The 26164-nt window shown below is 39.5% G+C and overlaps 2 protein-coding genes and 1 pseudogene across 2 annotated transcripts in view; 2 read left to right on the plus strand and 1 right to left on the minus strand.

Moving 5' to 3' along the window:
• Alg14 (ALG14 UDP-N-acetylglucosaminyltransferase subunit) overlaps positions 1 to 6174 on the minus strand; it is a 92169-nt gene extending 85995 nt beyond the window's left edge. Inside the window, exons 1-2 of the mRNA XM_063254619.1 lie at positions 5971 to 6174; positions 1022 to 1173 (exon numbers count right to left, since the gene is read on the minus strand). Coding sequence (XP_063110689.1) covers positions 1022 to 1173; positions 5971 to 6106 — 288 coding nt within the window. The 5' untranslated portion in view covers positions 6107 to 6174. The remainder of the gene's footprint in view (positions 1 to 1021; positions 1174 to 5970) is intronic.
• Positions 6175 to 11391: 5217 nt separating this feature from the next.
• On the plus strand, positions 11392 to 15475 carry LOC106025494 (uncharacterized; annotated as a pseudogene).
• Positions 15476 to 16587: 1112 nt separating this feature from the next.
• Positions 16588 to 26164, plus strand: part of Tlcd4 (TLC domain containing 4) — an 88162-nt gene continuing 78585 nt past the window's right edge. The window contains exon 1 of the mRNA XM_063254640.1: positions 16588 to 16710. The gene's annotated coding sequence lies outside the window, so the exon portion shown is untranslated. The remainder of the gene's footprint in view (positions 16711 to 26164) is intronic.

The following is a 26164-nucleotide window of genomic DNA, read 5'->3' on the forward strand; positions in this document are numbered from 1 at the left end:
GGAGAAACACTAAGCCAGGACCAACACAGACAAAGCAGGGCCTCTGGTGCCACTGAAAGCAGGATTTTCCATCTGGTTTCCCATCTTATTCTTCCTAGTAGTGTGTTCACCCTTGGACACCTGTGGACCATCTACCAACCAGGTGAAAACATGACTGCCAGCAGCATCTAAGTTTTATCTTCTATGGAGCCTTTGCTAATGGAGATAGACTCCATTCTCTGAGTCTTGAAGTCAAAAAAGCCCAGCAAAGCCTCTGATGGGCCCACGAGCAAATCAACTCTCTGCTCCTGAACTATCCAATGCCACCCTGTGTGTGAGAAAATCCTAGAGGAAGAGTTGGATGGTAACAATGTACAAAAGGAATGGCTCTAGATTCCATCACCAAAAAAGGAATAGTTTTCATTGTTATCTCCAAATTTTGACTAAAATGCTAAATGAGGTGAGCAACTGAAGGTTACAGAAGCACTTCTAAAGGCAGACACAAATATTATTTGGAGAATACAATGCAGTCATAGTTAAATCAAATTATACATAATTATAGTATGCTGATAAAGTATAATGAAGAGCCAATAAGCATTATGCACTTAATGCTTTATGTATATAACTATAAATATGGTTCTCATACTTTGAATTCAATGAAAATTCCTTTATTTTCATAAATAAAGGAAAATGGAAGAAATTAGAATATCACTTTATAGTATCTTTATAAAGATACTAGTAAATACTTAACTGCCACTGGGTATGGTGGCAAATCTCTGTAATCTCAGTATACAGGAGGCTGATGCAAAAGGATTACTATGAGTTTGAGGCCAGCCTGAGTTACATAATAAGTTCAAGGCCAATCTGGACTACAGAGCAAAACCTTGCCTCAAAAAACTAAACAACAAAAAAAACATAAAATGAAACAAAAAACCAACTTGACTGCCTATTATGGGTACAGCACTGGAGTGGGATGAGGTTACTGTCAGAGACAAACTCAATGTACAACTTGTAACTTTTAGAAATAGAAATGATCACTTACCATGGCATTAGGATCTCTATCAGCTCGATCTAGTTCAAAAGAATTAATTTTATCAGCACTCATTTTATCAGTGTCAGCAATGACATAATGTCTAGGTGAATAAGCACCAGACAAGCTTCCAAGCAGCCTCAGGATCTCTGTGGTATGCCCACCTAGAAAAAATTTGGAAAGTCTAAGATTAAGAAACATACAACAGACATATTATTTGACCATGATATAGCAGTGTCATGTTTCTGGGGACGTAAGAATCACCAATATTAAAAGTTTCTCAAAAGTCACAAGAATATTTAAAAACAATAGGGAGACAGATCTTCTGTAAAAGGGAAGGGGACCAAGAGATGGAGGAAAGGGATAGGGAGAAGAGAGGAAGTGAAAGAAAAAGAATTAAAATGTGTTGTGTACCCGTACCAAGTTCCCATAAAAAATGGAATCATTATGTACTGCAAGCATGTACTAATAAAAATTGAAAAAAACAATCTATACCCTTGTATAAATACCTTTATATGAGGAAAAGATAATAAATGTATAAAAATAAAATTAGTACTAGCAGTAAGTACTTATACAAAGAAGGATAAGACAAATTCTGCTGGTAAGCAGGCAGGGCTGGGACAGTTAGGTCAGGCTGGAGACTTACACAAAGTCTTGCAATCAAGAAAACTGGTGGGAAAAGGCAAGATACATACATTTACAGAGATAAAGAGGATTCAAGACAGCAAAGAAAACTAAAATACAGGGACAAGAAAATGGTAATGAAAAATTATTACTCTAAATTAGGGAAGATCACTAAAGGCTGAGATGACTGACAAAGGCAAAGATAAGTGACAGGCAGTAAGGAGGCCACTGGGCAAAGACATGGATGAGAAGGCAAGGCTTGAGGCATGTTTAGGGGGTAATAAGAATCTGGGAAGAGGTTAAAGATAAAACAAGGTTAGGAAAGTAGGATGAAGACAGTCACTGGAGGTTTCTGTGTACAGTAATAAGACAAGATACGGTCGGTAGAGTTTCCTAAGGAAGAATCTGTTGTCCACTGTAACCTCTGCTCCTACAGGTCTCAATCTTAGAGTCCTCAAATACTACCAGCTTCACCAATAAGTATATGTTCAGTTTCTAAACTCATACAATCTCTAAAAATTTAATATTTTAATTTCAAGGACATCAACTACAGACATCCCCTCAGCATCTGGGAGGAACAGGTTCTAAGACACCTCACAGAAACCAAAATCTACAGATGCTCTAGCAGTCCTTTGTAAGAAAAGGATGTATGTGCACAGAACCTGCATATTCCCCCTGTACATCTTGAGTCATCTCTAGATTACTTACACGATCGAGTACAATGTAAATGCTATGTAAATAGCTGTTTTAATGTGGTGATTAGGGAATAATGAAAAAAGTCTTTGTACATGTTCAGTACAGATGAATTTTTTTCAAATATTTTTGATCTGTGGTTGACTGAATCCAAGGACGCAGAATTCACGAATATAGTGGAGGGCTAACTGTACATTTACTGTTATTTCCACAATGTGAATAGTAACAACCTACCACACATTTTAAGCATAACAACTGGAAGATCTTATGAAGCAGCTACATTTATATTTATTTTATTTTCATTTCAGAATACTCTGCTTCAACCAGACTGACACTTCAACATTTTCTATTCATCTTATTTGTTAACTCTTCTTGCTTTTGGTCATGTTGTCCTTGCTACCTAGAAAGTCTCTTCCATTCTACCTCTTTTACTGTTCTAAAAAAGAACTTTTAATATATCATGAACACAAAGGCAATTGAACAAATTATGTGTTTCTTCTCAATACATATTTTTAGTATTAAAAATTTACTATGAAAGAATTCACTACTAAGAATTTACTACTAAAGAATTTGGTACTAAGAAAGCAAGAATTTATTTTCAGGTTCTAGAAGATAGTATATAAAGAAAGAAACGTGTCATAGATTCAGCGTGAATGTGAGAAATTAGAATTGCATATTAACTTTATACAATTTTTAAGTAGCAAGAGATGACTTGATTGAGGTATGCAATTTACACATTTGATTTATACTCATTTTACTATTTTTATTTTTAGCTTTTAAAGTGTTGTGGTTTGCAAAGCAGGTACTTGTTTTCACAGCTAGAACAATTAAGGATAAAACCTAATAACTAAATACCTTTCTCTGCATTAGAAATCTCATTACACTGTCTTAACTGTCTTCTTTTTCTTTTTTTCTTGTCTTTTTAAAGGAAACACTTACTGAATATATCCACTGAAGTTAATCTTGTTACTGAATAAGGTCATAAAAATGATGGACTATAAATCTGAGGGCAATAAAATCATCTCAGTGTGACCTTAAACTGTATCCAAGCCTCTGGTCACTATTCACCACTCCTTTTACTACAGTCCTCTTTCAAGCTACTGTCACCTTCCACACAGATTCTGACCATAGCTTCCTAGTTTGTTTCCCCCACCCACTTCTCTGTGCTGCTTCACAACAGTATCCAGTATGATCCTATTAAAGAGCTGATTAAATTATCTCTGATCAAACTTTCCCCATAGTTTTGTGACACACAGAATAAAAGGCTTTTTTGTAATGTAACCCTAACCTCCATTACCTCTTAGACCTCATGAGCGTCTTCCCTCCTCAGTCTACTTGTTATCTCTAGCCGTCCTGGGGTTAGTCGTTATCTTCCTAGCAGGCTTCCCGACAGGCCTTTAAAAAAATGCAACCCCTCCTCCTATAGTAGTATTTATCACTGTGTAATATACTATGTAGTCTAGTTCTTTTGCCTTTTATATCTCCCCATCACTAACCCACTATAGAGCAAATACCATGACAATAGGGTATTTTTGTTTACTCTGTTACAGCTGTTACCTTCAAAGCCTAGAAAACAACTAGGCCCTCACAATGTTGGATTAATGAGTTTGCTATTAAACCCAAAGTTTGCCTCAGAAGAATACTGCATATCAAAGAAAAGCAGTAGTTTTAAAATATGTTCTGTGAATATAAGTGATCAAGTAATATTTTATAGTACCTAAAGATTAAAGTGTTCCTTTATCTCCAGGGTAAACATTGAAAATATTTTCTCCTTCTTCCAAAGTTGTGGGCAGGCACTGCTGAAATGTTTACTTGACTATAAACCATTCTTCGACCTGCATCACTCTTAAAGACCTTGGCCTCTCCCTACCTTAAATATTCTGAATGAAGGATACTACTTGCCAAATAGTCAACCTAATTTTAGTTTCTATTCCACCAATCTAATATTAACAAAGTAAATAGCATTAACCTTCACCTGTTCGTTAAAGTCAGAAACATCATCATCTAGCCTTTTCTTGTCTGCAGTTTAGAGAAAGTGGTGTGCTTCCTGAAGATTGCGTATTTTGCATGTGTGCCAAGCCCTCTCCAATCCCAAGTATTCCACCCCTAGCCCCCAATAAGTCTGTTTTCTGTCTTGTGCAAGCAGATGCTCCTTCAAATCAGCTGTTTATATGTCATTCTGCCCACTTCCTAAACTCCTCCCCCAGCCAGACCTGATAAAAGTACTTCCATTTCTTTGTTCTTGCCAGAGTGCTCACATCTCTTCTGCAGCCCTCCCAGGCCCACAATAAAGGCCTCTTTTCTCCTTTATCTATCATGCCCAAATCAAGTAATATTGTCATTTTTGTTATTCCCAGAGCTTAGCTTACTGCCCAGCTTCTCCTATAGCTCCAAATATATTAAGTAAATAAAGTAATAGTTCATACTTGACCAGAAGTGTCTTACATTTGCTCATACTATAAGTATTTTATATGACTGTAATCTCCTGGCATTTCTAAATATACATTGTGTGTGTATATGTGTAGTCATGCATCACCAATGACATTTTGGTCAATGCTGTACATAATATATGACTGTGCTCCCGTGAGATTATAAGAGTTGAAAAATTTCTGATGCTAATAACATCGCGGCTGTCATAATTTAGTAACTGAAGGCAATACTCACATTAACAAACTTACTGTGCTGCCCATCACATAAAAGTATAGCACATACCATTATGTACAGTATTATACAATACTGGATAATGACAGTAAACGACTATGCTACTGGTTTGTATCTTTATTGTGCACTTTATTGTTATTTTTAAAGTTTCTTATAAAACAGCATGACCTGTATTGGGGTAACAACTTCATGCATCTCGCTTTTATTGCATCTATTAATTGCGTCGTTTTTTGTTGATCTTTTCTTGTTGTTTTGTTCATCGTGGCCCGAGGAACAATAAACTGAATCATATACATGTATACCAGAAAGCCTCACTGTGTAGTATGCTAGATCACTTAGGATTGTGTAAATATACTGTATGCTTTTCCTATGAGGATGTATTTCTCAAAAGTTAACACTTGCAGGACCATTTTTCATTTCTGTCAAAATGGTCCATTTAAAATTCTAAGCGCCTTCAGAGACTGGTGAATGTAGACTGTTTACCTGATAGATCAGCTCGTTTCTGATAGCCTGCACTTTGCTGTTGTTGTACGAGCTGTAGGTCATGTTTTTATCTTCGTGGACTTTGTATATTTCATAAATGTGACACTTTACTCTGTCTCGTTTATCATGGAATATTTGCATTTCCTATACTAAGTATAAAAGGCTTACGCTAATAACGCCCAACAGCCTAACAGGAAACTGCGTGTTAACATCAAAAGGCTTCAGCGTTCTCGGTTCACTATTTGTTAGAAAGCTACACACTACAGAAAGGCTTAATTACACACGAATGTAAATTACTCGTCATTAAAAGGCAGCTAGGCCGCATTAGCAACAGTCCTTCTTCCTATGCTGGGCTGACTGGGTCCAGGAACGCAAAGAAACTACAAATCTCAGCATGCAACGATCCAAAGAGGGCTAAGGAGACCAGAAAGAGCGCCGCAGTGTACTCTGGGGTTTGTAGTGACCGACCCAAACGCGACAGTCACCGCTCTGATACTTACCGGACCCAGCCACCACCAAAAGACTGAGAGACTTCCGAGGCGTAATATTCTGAGACCAAAGCACTATCCATAGTCTCAGGACGAGGACGAACGCCACCGCTCCCGCAGCCACAGATAGAATAAGGACACAAACCATGTGAAAGAATGGCGCATGCGCACTAGTCTGGGCCGCTTGGTCACAGTTAACATGTACGGGTACTGAGAAGATCCAAACGTTACAGCTACGCGTCGAGCTGTGGGAGGGGCTTGTTCCAACTGGGCGGGGCTAAGGGTTGAGGACATAGCTAGAAGTCTGGGGACTTTTGTTGCTTCCTTGTTATGTTTTCCTTGCGTGCGGTCCAGGCATAAAATGAAATTTGGAGAACTGTAAACGCTGGATAAGTTTGATTTCCGTTGATGACGAGGTCAGATAACCTGTGCTCCGAAAAGTTCCAAAGCTCCCAAATTAGTCGGTGGTCTAGCCCTACTTAACAACTTTGGCCTGAGACCAAGACAAACAACGCTGGTCTCCTTCTCCTCCCCACTTCCTCTTTCTCTCCCTCCCTTCTGTTTCCTTTTCTCACTCTCCTTACCTGCCCCCTACTTTCCTCGTTCCCCGCACCTGACTTCTGAACAGGGCACTGACTTCTGAACAGGGCACTGAGACTTTACTGAACAGGGCATTGATTTTAGCGCCCTTTTGTAAACCTGCTTTACCCCATCATTCATGTTTTCTAGGTATTTTCACTGACCTCACTCAGTGTAACCAGCGTAATTGTGATCCCCACAAGGGTATACTGTGTTCTTCAGGGAATTTCCAGTTTCTGCTTCATGCCCTCAACCAAAATAATTATCTGCCAACACCTCCTCTAATCGGTTTTACATATTTTTATTGGTACCTTATCAACATTAAAGCGGTGTGAAAAAAAACAGAGAAGACCCTATATCCCAACAAACCTGCCTCTGGACCCTCATAAATTTATACGTCATATAGGACAAGTATCCAGATGAGTGCACATGTCCAGAAAGTTGTGCCAACTTGCTCAAGTAAAATAGTGTCAGATCTGCAACTGGGGACCAGAAATCCTAACACCTGCAGCATAGGGATAGTGTGTTGTATATTCCTTTGCTAAATTCTGTCTTGCCTAATGGTCACATTTACTTGGATCCTAGAATGTGTTATTGAAAGTCTTGATTGCCAGAATCCCCCAGGGAGCTACTAGTTAGGAATATCAGAAAAGGTGTCTGGATCTGATTATTAAATCAGTGAATCAGTTCTTGAATTAGGAATTTAGGAGGCTTTGTGGGTATATCCTTTCCTGGATCATGGATGTCCAGACACTTTCCATATGTGCTCTTAATTTGAAATTGGCACACTAAAGTCATTAAGGTCATTTGCCCACTTTTTATAATGAAATAAAGTCCCACAAAAGTTAAAGATTGTTTTTTTTTTTTTTTTTTTTTTTTTTTTTTTTGAGACAGGGTCTCGCTATGCAGTTCAGGCTGGCCTTGAGCTCACTTGGTAGCCTATGTTGGTCTGGAACTCGCAATGATCCTCCTACCTCAGCCTCCTGAGTGCCAGGATTACAGGCCTGAGCTACCACGCTCAGCGATTAAAGATTTTGCATAAGGTTGTTTAGTTGATAATTAGTAGAGAAAGTTCATATTGTGGACTTAGGAATCAGTATTTCTTAATTTTTTATGGAATCAAAATCCCCTGGACTTACAAATGCATAGTTAGAAGTCCAGAAATAGGCCCGTGGTATAGGATGGAAAATAACTCAGGAATGTTGCAAACTGTATTTTCTTTTATCTACTGTCTTGGTATTCTAAGAAATGACTCCAGCAAACTTGCTTTTGGACCCTCATAAATTTATAGTACAAGACACAAATGAGTGCACATGTTCAGAAAGGTGTGACAACTTGCTCAAGAAGAATAGTGTCAGATCTACAATTAGAGACCAGAAATCCTCTCCCCCAATTCTTAAAAGATGTTAGTTGTCCCAAAAACTGTGTCCACAGCAAGCAATCTCCAGAGATAAAAAGAAAGCTATTTTTGCCACTGAGATTTTGAGGTTTTTTTGGGAGGAAGGCAAGGAAACCTTTGCCAAAATCCCTCACATCTGACTTACTTTCAAACCCATAGGCTGTTTTTACATAACCGACCCAGAAAGAGACCCTAAAATTGGTGATGGTAGGAATGGAAGATAATATATAATTCTGCAGCAGCATATGCTCATTGGGTACAAGTCAGGTACTGAACAAAGTGGTCATTCCTTTAGGTAGGAAAAATTTAAAGGAAGGCTGTGAGATAGACAGGCAACACCAGTAATATCTGTATTACTATGAAACTAAAGATGAAGTAAGTATCTTTGTAAACTGATACTTAGATTGTAAATACTAGGCATATAATTATTATTTGGATATAGGCTCCAACTTTTATGAAAAGGAAGACTTAGTATTTACAATGTACCCTTCTATTTCACATTATCTCATCTCCTAACGACTGTACTTAATCTTTGTCTGTAGAAAAAATCAGTTTGGCTACAGTTGGCATACAGATGGAATGAACAGAGCAATCAAACATATAGGAAGTTAGTGCAGAGAGCCAAAGACTGTGAAGTATCAGACACTGGAGTTATTGGTTGAGGTATTCTGAATGAGTGAGAGGGTAAAATTGTTCAGTTTTCATGTCAAAGAACTTGACTGTAGGGAGGAGCCAGGTAGCCAGTAAGAACAGGAAAAAAGTTAAAAATTCATGAAGAAAAGTGTGTACTGGGTGGGGGGAGTCCTGAATTGTGACAGAATATGTAGATAATCAAGAAGTCGGGAAGCTGTAATGGTATGTGGGAGCCACTCATGATGCTGAACTTACTGAGTAGTGGCAGTAGAGAGGCAGTTACTGAGTGGTAGTAAAGAGGCAGATAAGGAGCTAGAGCTAGAGTCTTTGAGGACTCAAGATTTTGGAAGATGATAGCAACCAAGAAGAGCGCTGAATATGAGTTGGAAATTTGCCTGTTCTACCAGGTCTATTCCCCATACCTCTCTCCTTCACACAGTGCCATGTTAGCTGGTCAACAGGTTTTAGTTAAATCAACAGGTTGCAACTAAATCAACAGATTTCCTTGCCCTCTGATCCTGATTGGTGTTAGTTAATGTGGATCTGTAGCAGAAAATCAGACGGAGAAGGCTGTGTCCTTGAACTGAAGGTCTCTCTTCTTTTTATGACTGTATCTCTACAAAGCTGTTTATACTACATCACAGCACTGGCTTCTATCCCTTCGAGCCAGGGGTAGTACCAGCTCCATTGTTATTAGATCTGAGTTTACTGCCCTCATTACCCCTTCCTCTACTTCATTCACGCTTTTGTAAATAATCACTACACTTAATCATCTCTAAATTAACTTAATACAAGTGTACCATGTGTATCCTTTTGATGCACTTTTTTTTTTTTTTTTTGTCTTTTTCCTTTTTATTGGTACCGGGGATCGAACTCACGACTGCCTGCTTGCAAGGCAGGCGCTTATGCCGCTGAGCTAAATCCCCAGCCCCATGTGTATCCTTTTGAGGACACTGAATATTACAATTTATGACAAGGACTTCAAAGGAAGTCCCATTTTTGAAAAGAGGACGAGAAATGTGAAAGCAGCAACAAAGATCAAGAAGGATGCCCTCTCACTTCCTGTTAGAGTGTAAGAAACAAAACAAATGGCTTCTACTCAAGAGATGTACCAGGGAAGCGTGGGAAAGCTAGACTTTTGCTTAAACTAAAGGTGAAATAGAAATAGAGAAGATGGTCTGTAGTGGTTGATTGATTGTGTCAATTTGAGACATTTAGAAGCTTAATTAACTAAATGGGTTTAGCAACTCTACACCCAAGGATGCAGAAGACCACCCACCCTAGGGTGGCTTATCACCTGGAGGTATAAAAGGGAAGGAAGAAGGAAAAATGCATTCCATTCTTGGGAGAAGCTCCAGTCTTCCCCTTTGGTTTGGAGGTCATCTTCTGGCTTCCAGTGTAGACTCTTCAGCTTTCCAGCATAGACTCTTCAGCCTTTCATCGTAGAGCCTTGGGCCTTCTGCTGCAGACCCATCAGCCTGCTGGTGTGGACTTGCACAAGACGCTAGGTTGAACTCCAGACCTTGAATTGAATCCTTCAGCCTCCAGTATGTAGACACCCTCTGCATGCTTCATCAGACTCTGTGACTGACCATCGTAAGCCAATCTTGTTGTTTCTTTTTTATCTGTATATCTCGTGTTATATCTGTTCTCTCTAGTAAAACCCTGACTAATACCAATTTTGGTACCGGGAATGGTCCTAGAGAAACAGAATTATAATGATGGCATTCTTTAATGGTGTTAGAGGTTGCTGGTGTTGGCTCTGCAATTTGGTGAGACCTGAAGACACCAAGATCTCTGCTTCAACTTCTGTGGACTATACTGATAATCCTTGGCATGAACTGTTTAATACATCTCATAGATCCATTTGATTATCCTAATTCACCAGTTAGGAGATGTCAGAAATTTAGTGACTCTGTACAAAACCATTTTGAATATCTTTGGCAGAGTAGATAACATAATGATGGTTGGTCTTAGCTTCTTTGGACAAACTAATGAGGGAAAAATCCCACCTCCAGAAACAGATAAGAAATTTAAAAGTTTTTCAGTGTGTCATGAGTGAAAAACCTCTTTTTTAGCTGCAAGGCTGAGATTGCAGAAACTCAAACACAGTCCCTCCTAATTCAGTTGGCTGAACTACAATGTAAATTTAATGCTCAGCCTTGAAGGGTATCTGAAACAAAGGTGAGGGCACTGATTGGAAAAGACTGGGACCCTGTGAATTGGGATGGAGATGTATGAGAGGATTCTGAGGAAATTGAAGATACTGAATTTCTGGATGCTAATGAAGTTATTTTGCCTGAGGGAGAGATTTCCCCACCTTAAGTGGCTGAGACATCACCACCTCCACCCCTTGCTGTGTTGGAATCTCTTAGTATACTTCCTGAAGCCAATCCTGTGTGACTAAACAGGATTATGCTGGTGATCCTCAGGATTCACACTCAATATCCTCAATATTGGTTTTTGCCTCTAGGCCCATAACCAGGCTCAAATCACAAAAAGCGCCTAAAGGTGAGATACACAGTGTGACCCATGAAGAGGTTCACTATACTCCCAAAGAGCTTCTTGAGTTTTCCAACTCTTATAGGCAGAGCCCTGATGAGTAAGCATGGGACTGGATTTTACGGATGTGGGATAATGGTGGCAAAAACATACACCTGACTCAGGCTGAATTTGTTGACATGGGCCCATTAACTAGGGATTCTGAGTTTAACGTCATAACTTGTGGAGAAGAATGGTATTAATAGTTTATTTGGATGGTTGGCAGAGATATGGATCAAAAGATGGCTTACCGTGATTGAGTTAGAGATGCCTGAGTTTCCATGGTTTACTATGATGAGAGGATTCAGAGGCTCAGGAAAATGGGAATGCTAGAGTGGATCTATCAAATTAAACCTAATCCTCCACATTGGGATGATCCAGAAAACATACCCTTCACCAGTACCTTGAGAAACAGATTTGTGAGGGGAGCATCAGCACCCCTGAAGGACTCTGTCATTGCTCTTCTTTGCATGCTGACTCTTACAGTGGGGACCACAGTTACTCAATTAGGACATTTAAGGGCAATGGGCTTGATTGGGTCCCAGAGTGGCAGAGGTCAAGTGGCAGCACTTAATCGCCAAAAGCAGGGTCCACATACTTACCATAATGGACAGCAGAAGTGGAACAATGACCAGAATAATCTGACATGTGCAGACTTCTGGCATTGGCTGATTAGCCACGGTGTTCCTAGAAGTGAAATAGAGAGGAAGCCTACAGAATTTTTACTAGATTTATATAATTAAAAAAATTTACGGGCAAATGAATGGAAACATATCAAATTGTGGTAACAGGGAATCACCGCCCCTCAACCAGTTCCCAGATTTGAGCCAGTTTACAAACCCAGAACCCCTTGAATGATGAGGAGGCCAGGTCCCCTTGAAGAAGGATTCTGATGTGCCAAAAATGTATACTGTTAATCTTTCTCCCATCTTTGCCCAGAGGGATCTGAGGCCTTTTGCCTGAATAACTGTCCACTGGGGGAAGGGGAATGATCAGACATTTCGGGGACTACTGGAAACTGATTCTGAACTAACACTGATTCCAGGGGATCTAAAACATCACTGTGGTCCTTCAGTAAGAGTGGGGGCCTATGGAGGCCAAGTGATCAATGGACTTTTAGCAAAGGTCCCACTTACAGTGGGTCCAATACGTCCTCAGATTCACCCTGTAGTTATTTCCGCTGCTCCAGAATGTATAATTGGGATTGATGTACTTAGTACTTGACAGAACCCTCACATTGGTTCCCTGTGAGGGCTATCATGGTTGGGAAGGCCAAATGGAAGCCACTAGTGTTGCCTTTGCCTGGTAAAATAGCAAACCAGAAGCAGTATCGCATTCCTGGAAGGATCCAAGAGATTACTGCCACGATCAAGGAATTGAAGGATGCAGGGGTGGTGGTGCCCACCACATCTCCATTTAATTCCCCCATGGGCCTGTGCAAAAGACTGATGGGTCTTGGAGAATGACCACAGATTACCATAAACTGAATCAGGTAGTGGCTCTAATTGCAGCTGCAGTACCAGATGTGGTTTCCTTGCTTGAGCTGATTAATACATCTCCTGGTACTTGGTATACAGCTATTGATTTGGCAAATGCCTTTTTCTCCAAACCTATCCCTAAGGATCATCAGAAACAATTTGCTTTTAGCTGGCAAGACCAGCAATATACCTTCACTGTCTTACCTCAGGGGTATATTAACTCACCAGCCCTATGTCACAATTTGGTTCTAAGGGATCTTGATCGCTTTTCTCTGCCATAGGATATCACACTGGTCCAATACATTGATGATGTTATGCTGATTGGGCCTAGTGAGCCGGAGGTAGCAACCACACTGGGTTTGTTAGTAAGGCATTTCAGAGCCAGAGGATGGGAAATAAATCCAACAAAAATTCAAGGTCCTTCTACCTCAGTGAAATTTCTAGGAGTCCAGTGGTGTGGAGCATGTAGAGGTATCTCTTCTAAGGTAAAAGATAAATTGTTGCATCTGGACTTCCCCTAGAACTAAAATGGAGGCACAACCCTTAGTGGGCTTATTTGGATTTTGGAGGCAACACATTCCTCATTTAGGGGTCTTACTCCATCCCATTTACTGAGTGACTCGGAAAGCTGCTCATTTTGAGTGGGGCTCAGAACAGGAAAAGGCCCTGCAATAAGTCAAGGCTGCTGTATGGGCTGCTCTTCCACTGGGGCCGTATGATCCAACAGGTCCAATGGTACTCAAGGTGTCAGTAACAAACAAAGATGCTGTTTGGAGTCTCTGGTAGGCCTCCGTTGGTGAATTACAGAGGCCTTTAGGATTCTGGAGTAAGGCTCTGCCATTGTCTGCAGACAACTACTCTCCCTTTGAGAAACAGCTGTTGGACTGCTACTGGGCCCTAGTGGAAACTGAATGCTTGACTAGGGGACACCAGGTACCATGCCACCTGAGTTCCTTATCATGGTCTGGGTATTATCTGATCCACCAAGTAATAAAGTTGGACATGCACAGCAGCAATCTATCATTAAATGGAATCTATCTAAATGGAAGTATATTCATGATTGAGCCAGAACAGGCCCAGAAGGTACAAGTAAATTACATGGGGAATTTGCCCAGATACCTATGTTGCCTTCAGTTTCCCAGCATGCACCTATGGCCTTGTGGGGTGTACCATGTGATCAGTTGTCAGAGGACGAGGAGACAAGGGCCTGGTTTACAGGTGGCTTTGCATGTTATGTAGGCACGTTATGTAGGACAGCTGCAGCATTACAGCCCTTTCTGGGATATCCTTAAGAGACAGTGGTGAAGGGAAATTGTCACAGTGGGCAGAACTTTGAGCAGTGTACTTAGTAGTACATTTTGACTGGAAGAAGAAATGGCCAGATGTGAGACTATATACTGATTCATGGGCTGTAGCCTGTGGTCTAGCTGGATGATCAGGAATTTGGAAGGAACATAATTGGAAAATTGGTGACAAAGATATTTGGGGAAGAGGTATGTGGATAGACCTCTCTATATAGGCAAAGGATGTAAAAATATTTGTTTCCCAATTAAATGCTCACCAAAAGGTAACATCAGCAAATGACAACTTTAATAATCAAGTGGATAAGATGATTCATTCTCTGGGCAGTGGCCAAACCTCTTTCTTTAGCCACCCCAGTCATTGCCCAATGGGCCCATTAACAGTGTGGCCATGGTGGAAGGGATGGAGAGTATGCATGGGCCCAGCAACACGGACTCTCACTCACCAAGGCTGATCTGGCTACAGCTACTGCTGAATGCCCAGTATGGCAGCAGCAGAGACTAACATGGAGTCCCCGATATGGCAGCATTCCCCGAGGGGATCAACCTGCAACTTGGTGGCAGGTTGATTACATTGGACCACTTCCATCATGGAAAGGACTGCACTTTGTCCTCACTGGCACAGATGTGTATTCTGGATATGGCTTTGTCTTTGCTGCACATAATGCTTCCGCTAAAACTACCATCCGTGGACTCACAGAATGCCTTATCCACCATCATAGAATTCCACATAGCATTGCCTCTGACCAAGGAACACATTTTACAGCTAAAGAAGTGAGACAATGGGCTCATGCTCATGGAATTCACTGGTCCTACCATGTCCCTCACCATCCAGAAGCAGCTGGATTGATAGAAAGATGGAATGGCCTTTTGAAGACACAGTTACAATGCCAGCTAGGTGGCAACAATTTGCAAGGCTGGGGGTAAGGTACTTCAACAGGCTGTATATGCTTTAAATCAGCATCAATTATATGGCACTGTATCTCCCATAGCCAGGATTCATGGGTCCATTAGGAATGGTGCCACTCACCATTACCCCTAGTGATCCACTAGCAAAATTTTTGCTTGCTATCACCATGACTTCATGTTCTCCTGACCTAGATGTTTTGGTTCCAGAGAGGAGAAGGCTTATACCAGGAAGCATGACAATGGTACCATTGAACTAGAAGCTAAGACTCCCCCCTGGTCATTTTGGTCTCATGCCTCTGAGGAAACAAGGTAAAAAGGGAGTCACAGTGTTGTCAGGGGTGATTGACCCAGGTTACCAAGGGGAAGTTGAATTACTATTCTACAATGGAGGAAAAGAAGAACATACGTGGAGTGCAGGAGATTCCCTAGGGTGCCTTTTAGTGCTACCGTGTCCTGTCATTAAGGTTAATGGGAAATTACAGCAACCTAATCCAGACAAAGTGACAAGTGATCCAGAACCTTCAGGAATGAAGGTATGGGTCACTCTACCAGGGAAAGAACTGAGACCTGCTGAGGTGCTTGCTGAAGGCCAAGGGAATACAGAATGGGTAGTGGAAGAAGGAAGTTCCAAATACCAGCTTTGACACCATGATCAGTTACAGAAAAGAGGATTATGATTACTATTTCTTCCAAATATGGTTTTAATGTAACATAATGTTAGACTTAAGCTGTTTTTTGGGAATTGTTAAACTTGTGTTATAATGTTAAGGTTATAAACTGATAGGAGTAAGCATCAACCAAAGAAAAGTTACATTGTGTATTCTGGTAGGGGAATTATTGCATTTCCATTTGTATAAAAGACAGTTACAACATATTAGGCACAATTATGTGCATGTCTGTATATCTAGAACTAGTTTAAAGAAATGTGTCTGGTTGCCAGGTTGACAAGGGGTGGATTATAGTGATTGATTGATTGTGTCAACTTGAGACATTTAGAAGCTTAACTAAATGGGTTTAGCAATTCTACCCCCAAGGACGTAGAAGAAGACCCACCCTAGGGTGGCTTATCACCTGGAGGTATAAAAGGGAAGGAAGAAGGAAAAATGCATTCCATTCTTGGGAGAAGCTCCAGTCTTCCCCTTTGGTTTAGAGGTTGTCTCCTGGCTTCCAATGTAGACTCTTCAGCCTTTCATCGTAGAGCCTTGGGCCTTCTGCTGCAGACCCATCAGCCTGCTGGTGTGGACTTGCACAAGACACTAGGTTGAACTCCAGACCTTGGATTGAATCCTTCGGCCTCTGGTGTGTAGATACCCTCTGCACTCTTCCTCATCAGACTCTGTGGCTGACCATTGTAAGCCAATCTTGTTATTTTTTTTACACGTGTATATTTCATGTTATATCTGTTCTCTAGTGAAACCCTGACTAATACATGGGCTAAGGGAAATTTTGAAAGTTACATGTCAGGAGATGCAAAGGGTGCAGTGGAAGTGTTTAGAAGATGATGAGGAATGGAGATTGAGTCAGATTAGGGAATTTACAAGCAACTATTGAGATAAGAATCAGGATGATAATGGATGATCTTGGAGACTACTGGGGACTGAAGTAAATGAGGATATTACTAAGCTCTCAGTTAATAGGCAGATCGATAGTGCCTATTATGTGCTAGGCACTGGGGGTACAGTTTGGTAAACAGCAACAGCACACAAGCAATGACTTAACAATGAGTCTGACTGTGTGAGGCACAGGCCTCTAGATGGGGCCTTATAGAGAAAAACCATCCAGCCATAGACTGCCAGGGATCCTGACAGCTAGACCCATTTCCACCAGGGTCAACTGTCAGTCCTAACAAAGTCAGAAAAGTATGGACAAAGAAGACTGAAGATTTGCTGCAAGGACCAGGGAAACTATTTGGGTCAGTATTGTGCCTGCCATGACAAGGTAGGATGCAACTGGGAGCTTCTATTGTTGGTGAGACACAGGATTAGGAGCATGTGACCTATGGTCCTTTAAAGATCTTCTGGAAGGCTGGGAAGGATGAGTGACAAAAACTGTTCCAGTACAACCCAAATAACCTTTGTTACAGCAAAGACTTTTTCTTGTCAAATACACTAATACCTGTTTGAGTCATAATTTTTGCTGAATAAAGCCACTACTGTGGGCCTCCTTGAATGTTAACCCTTGAAGCTAAGGTCACTAATACTTCTAACAGCTGGCTTTAATCGTGTGCTTATTATCTGCCAAACACTTAGAACGTGATTAACTGATTCTTATAACAGGAAGTGAGATAGACACCATTGCAATTCTCATTTTATAAATGAGGGATTTTAGGTATAAAAAGATTGTGCTGTTTGCTCTGGGTCACAAAGCCAAGAATTCTGTTGTTCACAATTTTATCATCCACAATATCATTAAAACTATTTGGTGTATATTTACACCAGTTTTTGTGCTATATAGTAAGTAATCAATTTAGAAATATATTATTTACCATGTCTCACTCTTCATTTATAAAATTAAGTCAGATAAAGATTTTTAAAAGTCGTTTTCAAGAATTCAAAAAAGAATTGCTTTTATTTTTCCTATTCTAATATATTAAAAGATTATACTATATTTTTAACATATTTATATAAAAATGTTGATTTAAGGCTTACTTAAGGTGAATTTATAGTTAAATTATTAAGATACCATAATTTTATTCTTGTTCACTGTATATCTATCTCAAATGTACATCGAAAATGCCTTATAAGTATAAAACATAAGAAGACATTAAGCAGTTAATTAAAAAATACATTCTCATGCTTTCCTAGTATGTGCAAGACCCTGGGTTTAAGCTCCAATATCACCAAAAAACCACGACTATTTTGGGAAGTACCATACCGCTAACACTATTTATTAATGACAATCACATGAATAGCTTTAGTTTTCAAAATTACCAGATAAAGTAAGAAACAGTATTTCTGCACTTTGCAAACCACTGAATTAATTTCCTCATCATTTCAGTCTTTATTTCCCATCAAAGCCTCTACCTGGAATCTACACTGATCTCTGCTTTTCTCCTCGTGTACACTACCCTCTCTCTGTATCTTCTGCTACCACCAAGGTTTTGTCCATTGTAGGAACTCACATAATGTGCTTCACCATTTTTTTTTTTTTGGCTATTTGTTACTCCTCCACTTTATTTATACAGAAAGCATAGCAAACCTGTGTGTGTGTGAATATATATTATACCTGATCTAGGATTTAGTCGGCATGTTCATACTTTAACTGACTCTAACCACCATTTTAGGAATTTAAGTACTATGGTTACTCCCAATTTATATGTAAGTAAAGAGACTTTACCATGCTAAAAGAATACTGCTGGTGCTTTGATTTGACTTCTTGTGGATCTGTTATAGCCATTAGTGGCTTCAAAATATAGTGATAGTAGGAGAAGATAGTTAATACAAAAAAAAAGAAAAAAATTTACAGAAAGAAAAAGAGGATGGGAAAATGAAATTTACAAATGTGCTACCTTAGTGTTATTTTCTCTTGAAAGTTATGTAAATAAACATTGAATACCTCACAAAATGCTATGCATGGTTCTTGCCACACCCTAAACTTAGCCTGTTTTCTTTTTGGCATTTCCATGGCATATTTAATATCCCGTTCATCAAAATTGGGTGCTGTACTTATTGTGAACACCTTCTCAATTTCAAAACAGGCCTTTTAACTTACAGGCAGGTTTTTACAAAAATATAGATCATAAATGGCTCAGTTATTTCTCAAAGTTAAGATTCTGTTCTTCTTCACTCCAGTACTCTGGATCTTTGCTGATTTTACTTGCGTTGAATAGATGGAAAGATAACATAAATAAACCTAGGAAAGCTTTAACACTTCGTAATACTTGACTATAGAACTGTGAATCTAGAACGTCTTAGCTTAAAATTTAAAAGAATCTCTGAATTTCCTTTTCCTTCATCTCGGTTACCTCCATCTCAATTTGGTTAATCTTGAATCACTGATTCTCATTAAGCCTTTACTCTTAGCCTATAAAACAAGTTCAAGTCTTTCCCATTAAAAAATAAAAGCAAAATCAATAAACCTTTCTTCAGTCTGTCTGGCTCAGCACAGCTCCTTTAACCACAGCCTAACCACATTAAAATGGCCCTGCAGTTTTCACCACACCTTTTCTCCTTTCACCAGAGTGCTTCTCCACTGCCAGGTCTATTTTTATACAACTGGACTATGCCATGGAACTAAAATCTTCCACTGAGCACAGAACAAAGTTGTATTCCAGATGTTGAAAGGTAGTCATCCCTAACCATGGTTTTCCAGTAATCTCTCTATAAGGGCTGACAAACTACCCCAGAGAGGGACTTTCCAGAGAGGCATCACAAATAGAACATTCTCTGTATTACCCCCATACTTCTTCCTTGTCTTTCTTCTGAACTTCTCTATCTGGTGGCTTTGTTTCTCTTTTTCAGAAATATTTGACCACTTTCTGCTATACAAGATTCATACCTTTTGTCTGTCCTTCCATATCGTAACATCTCAGAGAGTTCATCCGAATGAGCAGTTGTGTGTGTGTGTGTGTGTGTGTGTGTGTGTGTGTGTGTGTGTAGGCGGTTGGTTTATCCAGAGGGGGATGCGCTCAAGTTTCATGAATCAGGTTAAAGATAAAGCTCCCAAAGGTAGTTCAGTCCTCCTACCAATGCATACCAGGCTGCCTAGAGTGCAAGTACACATTGCAGTAAAAAGCATCAGTTTCCTCAAAGTCAGTATCATTTAATTCTTTCCTATGAAATGATACTTCTTTACTCACAGGCATTTGGGCTTACAATGTAAGAGTAACAGATTCCTTCTCTCTGCCACTTTGAAGTAGTAGCACCAACTGAAGTTAAAATCTGCTGACTCTGCTTCTTCTGCCGAGTTTTGAATGAAAGGCAGTCGCATATCCAGTTTAGTCTTTCAGACAAAGGTGCTTAAAGTTTGTAAGTTTTACTATTACTGATTCATACCCCTTTACTCCTTTCAGACTTATTCATTTATGGCTTTCTCTCCTACTTGATATTCCAATAAGGTAGGATGGTTCCCACCCTGTAGCCATGACTAAGGTATTTCTGGTCCTCCCTTCTTTCTCCGCCAAGCTTGGATTCCCTGTTTTTTGAGGGACAAGCCATCTGTCTCATTTAGAAGTGCAAGTTACTAGGAGAATGCAAATGGAGGTGTGGTCCTGGAGGCTCTGGAGTCTCAGTTAGTCACCACATCCAAGAGAAGTTCTGAACCTCTGGGAAATTTTCCCAGTCTAAGCTGCAGAGCATTATGTTCTGCCAGCTATTGAAGATACACACTGCACACATGTGGGGCAGCTAAACTGTGAGCTGCTCTAGTCTTTAGAATTAGCTTCCTCAGTTACCAGCTAGCTTAGTTCACACGCAAGTGGACCCGGCCACAACTAATTTTCTTTGAAAGCTAGAGTTCTTTAAAAAGACTAGTTTATATTTTCTGTTTCACTTTTCCTTCCTCTTTTTCACTTCTCAGTTCACTGAAATCTAGCTTCTGCCATAATTATGTTCTAATAACTTTTAGAGTACCAAGTACAAAGAACATTTTTTTAATTTCTTTCAGGCAATTGAAAAAATCCTTTTAAAAAATTTTTTTTCTTGCATTGATTTTCTTTATTCTATTTTTTCTTGATTTTCATAGCATTCTTGTTTGAGCTTGTTATTCTTTTTGTGTCTTTCATCCTCTATTTTCCTTAAAATAAAAAATGTTTTATTCATAAATTAAATTGCCAAAAGTATTGAAAACAATAACATGAAGTTCAGGTACCCACAAGCTAGATTCTTCTCTCTCTCTCTCTTTTTTTCCTTTTGGCTGTCATTCTCTTTCCTTCTAAGAAATAAAATCCTCATTTTTTTTTTTTATCCCTTTCAGTCTTTGTATTTCTAAGGAGTCTTAACTTTGTGTATCTTGTTTTATTTTTTGTGCAGACTAATAGTTACCAGGAGGTCCACTCTGCTTTTCTTGCTGGTCACATATTGTTCACTCATCTGAATACCACATTTCTCATCCTCCTTTGCAGCTAGATGTGGTTTACTGGGTGAGTTTTTGCCAGTGAAATGTAACTAGAAGCAGTGAGTACAGTTTGGGTCTTACCTTTTTGGATAAAGGTAGATGGCTTGCCTTGGACTGCTTTCTTGTCTGTCATGGACATGCTTATGTCAGCTTCAATCATACAGATGAGGTAGACATCCTAGGAGAGGGCAGAAACCAAGAGAGAAGGAATCTGAATCCTAAACGACCTCACAGAGCAGAGTTGCCCTGACAGTCGAGGACCCACTGTTACATGAAAGGGAAGAAAAACTTCTATTTTCTTTATGTCACTGAATTCTAGAGTTTCATTATTATGATAACTCAGCCTTCACTGTAACTAATAGAGAAACGGATACTTGCAAATAGAAGATGTTTAACAAAATGCTAAACAAATATCGTTATCTGAGAAGTCAGATAGTTGATGTGAGGAAACAGATTGGATGGTCCCTATTATGCCAATGGCAGAATATTTGGTAAAAATTTCAACTACTGAACTTGGACGGTTAATTGTGTTTCTTCTATTGCTGGACTCAAGAATATAAATGAGTAATTGTTTCTCTTTGCTGCATTTTGCAAAGTTTTTCAAGAAATAAGTTCAATGAAACGATGTCTCTTCAAGCAGAAATGGAAAGAAATAAAGGATTTATAAAGACCTGGGGCTTCATAGAATTGGAAACTTCTGTAATATTTCGGTAGCTCAAAGTACTTATGTAGCTCAAATAGGAATACAAGTAACTTAAAATATGTAGCCTAAGAACTATTTTTGGCATACCTTTAAGTTACTCTATCTTTCATCTCTTTTTCTTTTCTATCCTCTCTTGTTCCCAACTCCTCCCCCAAAGTTAATTTCCAGTCTAGAACAGCCTCTCTCTTGTTACCTTTTTCTTACTAACCTGAGTTCTCCAGGCATAACATCTACACATGATGACTCATCAGCTGGTTTTCATCTGACAATTCTAGTACTAGCCATTGAGAGGACTGGTTTCACTTCATTATAATAGCAAGGTATCTTGGGGCCAGGGTAGGATATTGAGTGGAGGTTCAGTTCACACAAGGAATAATCTGACTCATGTAGCTGGAGAAGCCAAGAAAGGAGGTCACCAAGATGGGAATAATGAAGTGAGGAAAACAAGATAAGAGCAGTAGTGTAGATTGCTGAGGAGAGAGTGCGTGATTTTGTTTGGATGAAAGAAATCATCCAAAACGATTATATTGTGGACTCTTGACTCCATGTGAGAGGAGTGTCTTTGACTTGCAGTAGAACCCAGGGCCTTGCACATACTAGGCAGGCACTCTGCTAGTGAGCTACATTTGCAGTGCCCTATGCTCCTTTTTAACTTTTAAAAATCTTTAGGCACTATCTTACTAAATTTTCCAGGTTGTCTTTGAAGTTGGGGCTTCCTGGCTGTAGTCCCAAAGTAGCTGGTCATACAGGTGTGCACCACTGTGTCCTGAGATTGTATCTTTAAGTCACTCAATATATTTTTAGGTACACAAGAGGTACACAGGTACACAGGAGGAACACAAGAAATGTTTGATAAGCTGAATCTTTAATCTCATGCCATTCCTGAAATCTAGTTTGCTCTGTGTTCCTGGGACTTTGCTGTTTCAATGCAAATCAATCTACTATGTGTGGAAAATCAAGCAGCACTGTTTTGGGGTTTTTAGTTTGTTTGTTTTTTCTAAATAACTTGAACAAAAAAGATTAATAAGTGTGTTTATGCTCTTCTTTCAAGAAGACCTAAACTAGGTTTCGATATATTTGTATCACAACAGTAATAGAAACAATGTAACCACCATCATGTATTGAATGCCTACTAGATCTCAAATACAGTATCAGGTGCTGACCTGTGTCTTTTCTTTTAATCCTCACAATGACCCTATTATTATTCATTTTACAGGCGAGGAGCCTGGCTCACAGAGGTCTCTTTCCTAAGGTTGTGATAAGTGGCAGTTTGTCTGGCTTTGAAACTCTTGATCTCAGTAACACTAGCCTTTCTGCCTCATACAGGTTGCCCTCTCTCCTGTTTCTAAACCTTTGATCTTCTCATTCCCTTGTTTAAAACCTGTCATCATTCTCATCTCCTCCTGTTAGAGTCTGTATAATTCAGTGGGGCATAATTTATTTTTCAAAACTATTTTAGTGTCCTCAGTTTCTGCTACTATTTCCACAAATGCAAACTTCCAAGTGTTTGTGGTTCCCGAGGACAACCTGGGCTTTTCATGATTCTGTGGTTTCACATATTTTCCTCCTTTTAGAGCATTTTTCCTCCTCATCTGCTTGAGTTTTAAAACTAGAGACTCAAGTTCTAATCAGTCTCTCCTGTGAGATCTTCAGATTCTCAGGGTTTTGATTCTTCTGTCAGCAAAACTGAGGTTTTGTTTCCTGAATATTTCCAGAATATTTGGGATGATTTGTGATCACTGGCTGATCATTTTAGGAAAGTTTGGTTTCTGAAGCCTCAATGTTTTTTGGTTTTTTTCCTTCATAAAATACAATGAGTTGTTGCGCACACCTGTAACCTCAGTGCGCTCAGCCTGGGCACTGTGGCAATCTAGCAAGTCCGTGTCCCCAAATAAAAAATCTTTTAAAAAAGGACTAGGGAAAGGCCGGGGATTTAGCTCAGCGGCATAAGCGCCTGACTTGCAAGTGCACTGTCCTGAGTTCGATCCCCAGTACCACAAAAAAAAAAAAAAAAAAAAAAAAAGGACTGGGAAGCTGGGGATTTAGCTCAGCAACATAAGCACCTGTCTGACAAGTGCAAGGTTGTGAGTTTGATCCCTGGTACAAAAATCTCCCCCCCCCCCAAAAAAAAAAAAAAACTGGACTGGGTGGGCTACTGATATGGCTCAGTGGCACAGTGCCTACCTTGCAAGGCAAAGGTTGTGCATTTAATTCCCAGCAGAAAAAAAAAAAAAAAAAAAAAAGGTTGGGAATGTAACCCAGGAGGAAGGTCCTGGGTTCAGTCCTCAGCACCACTGGTGAATTGAGAGGCACAGGGGAGGGGATATAGATGTTGCTTAAAAAGCAGTACCTAACACCATGGTAAGTACTCAATTAGAATAAGTTATTACATATTTGGCTCTTGTGCAAATGAAGTAACAATAACATGTGTAACAATCTGCCACAATAATTGTTTCCTAAGTGATCTGACCACCACTTAATTTCAATAGAAATTCACCTTTGTACTTGTTTTCGGTCAGCATTCTGTACATACTGTCCCTGGATAACGATCTTGTCAGCTGTGCCCACACACCTCTGATTTCACCAGCTACAGTCCATGCAGTTGTTTCTTTCAGTTCTTCCTCCTCTGTGAGCCTGGACTCCCTTAGGACAGGAATTATTTTATTATTCACCCAAATCTAGCATAAATAGGTATTTAACACACATGGATTGATTTACTGAATGCATACATTCATTAATATGCAAAACGGTCTTAAGGGACAAATGACAGTACAACAACTAGGGTAGCACCACCACTGTTGGGAAATGTTTATTGAGTAATATTTCCTTTACACTTTCCAGAACTCCTGGCGATTATTGACTCATTTAATTCTCACAATAACTCTGTTAGGTAAGTGTTAGCCCCATGAGAACTGTTTAAAAAGTATGGAATCTTATCACTATATTACAGATAAACTAAATGCGACTCAGAGAAGTTAAGTAGCACACTCAAAGTCACACAGCTAGTAAGAGGTGTAAAAAATGACTCGTATTTCAACAGAAAATTATATGTTCTAGAACAGCGATGGCGAACCTTTTAGAGCTATCAATAACAAATAGCCTACTGCAACACACATGCCATAGATCAGCCTGTCCTGGGGGTCATCTGTTTTATACCTTTTATTGTCTTTGATTCATTTTAAAACTATGTATAAATGTATTTTTTTCAGATTCTCTTTAAAATAGGATATAGGGCTGGGGATTTAGCTCAGTGGCTTAAGTGCCTGCCTGGCAGGCGCAAGGTCATGAGTCCGATCCCCAGTATAAAAAAAAAAAAATTTAGGTTCCTAATTCAATGTTAAATATCCTTTTTTCTATCTGTATCATGCTTATGTTTTTTAGATTTTACTGAAAATTATCTTTCAACAAAAATGTAAGTGGAGTGCTGCTCCTAATCTGATTGATTTTAAAGCCACTTTCTTCGCCCAAAGAGTTCCAACAGCAAAGGATTCAGCGCAGTTCTGAATTCCACCACAAGGAACTCTGATTTAGTGGAACTTTTACTTTGTTTTTGTTTTTAACAAGACTCTCTTCTATTGTAGGTGGTCTGAAACCAGTTTTGAATAACTCTAGGTTACTACCTTCTTAGTAGGAGAAATAAAATACTTGCTTATTATTTATAAACTTGCTCAAATTCTCTCAGGAGAGAAAAGGAAGAGAGGTTTCCGGAGGAATCTAAGTTTCACAAAGAAAGCGACGCTCTAGTCAGACTGGGCTTCAGTAATGACTAGAAAAAAAGTGACAAAGATATGCAGGAAAAGACAGTCTGTATTTGGGGGGCAGTATGAACAAAGGAAAGCAATGTATATGCACTATATATATATATATATATATATAGAGAGAGAGAGAGAGAGAGAGAGAGAGAGAGAGAGAGAAAAGGAGAAGACAGATAGAGAGACACAGAGTAATGACTAGTAATTGGCTGGTGGTGGTTGGACACACTGAGTAGAGAACTGAGTAAAGCGTATGAAGAAGATGGGACAGGTAGGTTGGAACTTGAATGAAGGATTCCCATGCTTGCATTTCTTTGGCAGACAATAAAGATAATACAAAGCTTTCGACATTGAGTGAAACATAGGTCCTTAATCAGGTCAAGCTAAGATAGGACAGAAATTACATGGGTCTGAGTAGGTGGAAATAAACTGAACAAAAGGCTAATTGCAAAATATAGGGTCAAGGAACAGAGCAGAAAATCCTGTATGTTTTCAGGCTCACATAATCTTCCAAACTTTGGGGCTAAAGGTCAAGGGCTACAGAGGTGCAGAAAGAGCTTGTTGAGAAATGAGAGCAAAAGTGTTGGATCAAGATTAAGGATGAGCGTGATTTTTTTTTTCCAGAGCTTCCTTTTAGAGAGTGTGCTGTATTTGTTTGAACTCTTTAGGTAGGCAATGAAACTCCAAGGGATTTAAGTACCAGAAGCTACACATTTAACTTATAGGTAGAGAAGAGAAGAGGTGCATAGAGCTGCGGGAGCAGTCTAGTCAATTCTTTAGGAACCCCTTAATCTTGTGTAAAGTTGGGGAGAACCATGGCATTCTTGGAGATTATTTTCTCTAGACACTGAAGGAAG

This window comes from Cavia porcellus, unplaced genomic scaffold (genome assembly GCF_034190915.1).
Source record: "Cavia porcellus strain 051 isolate PalLab524CR breed Dunkin Hartley unplaced genomic scaffold, mCavPor4.1 scaffold_1, whole genome shotgun sequence".
Taxonomy (NCBI): Eukaryota; Metazoa; Chordata; class Mammalia; order Rodentia; family Caviidae; genus Cavia; species Cavia porcellus.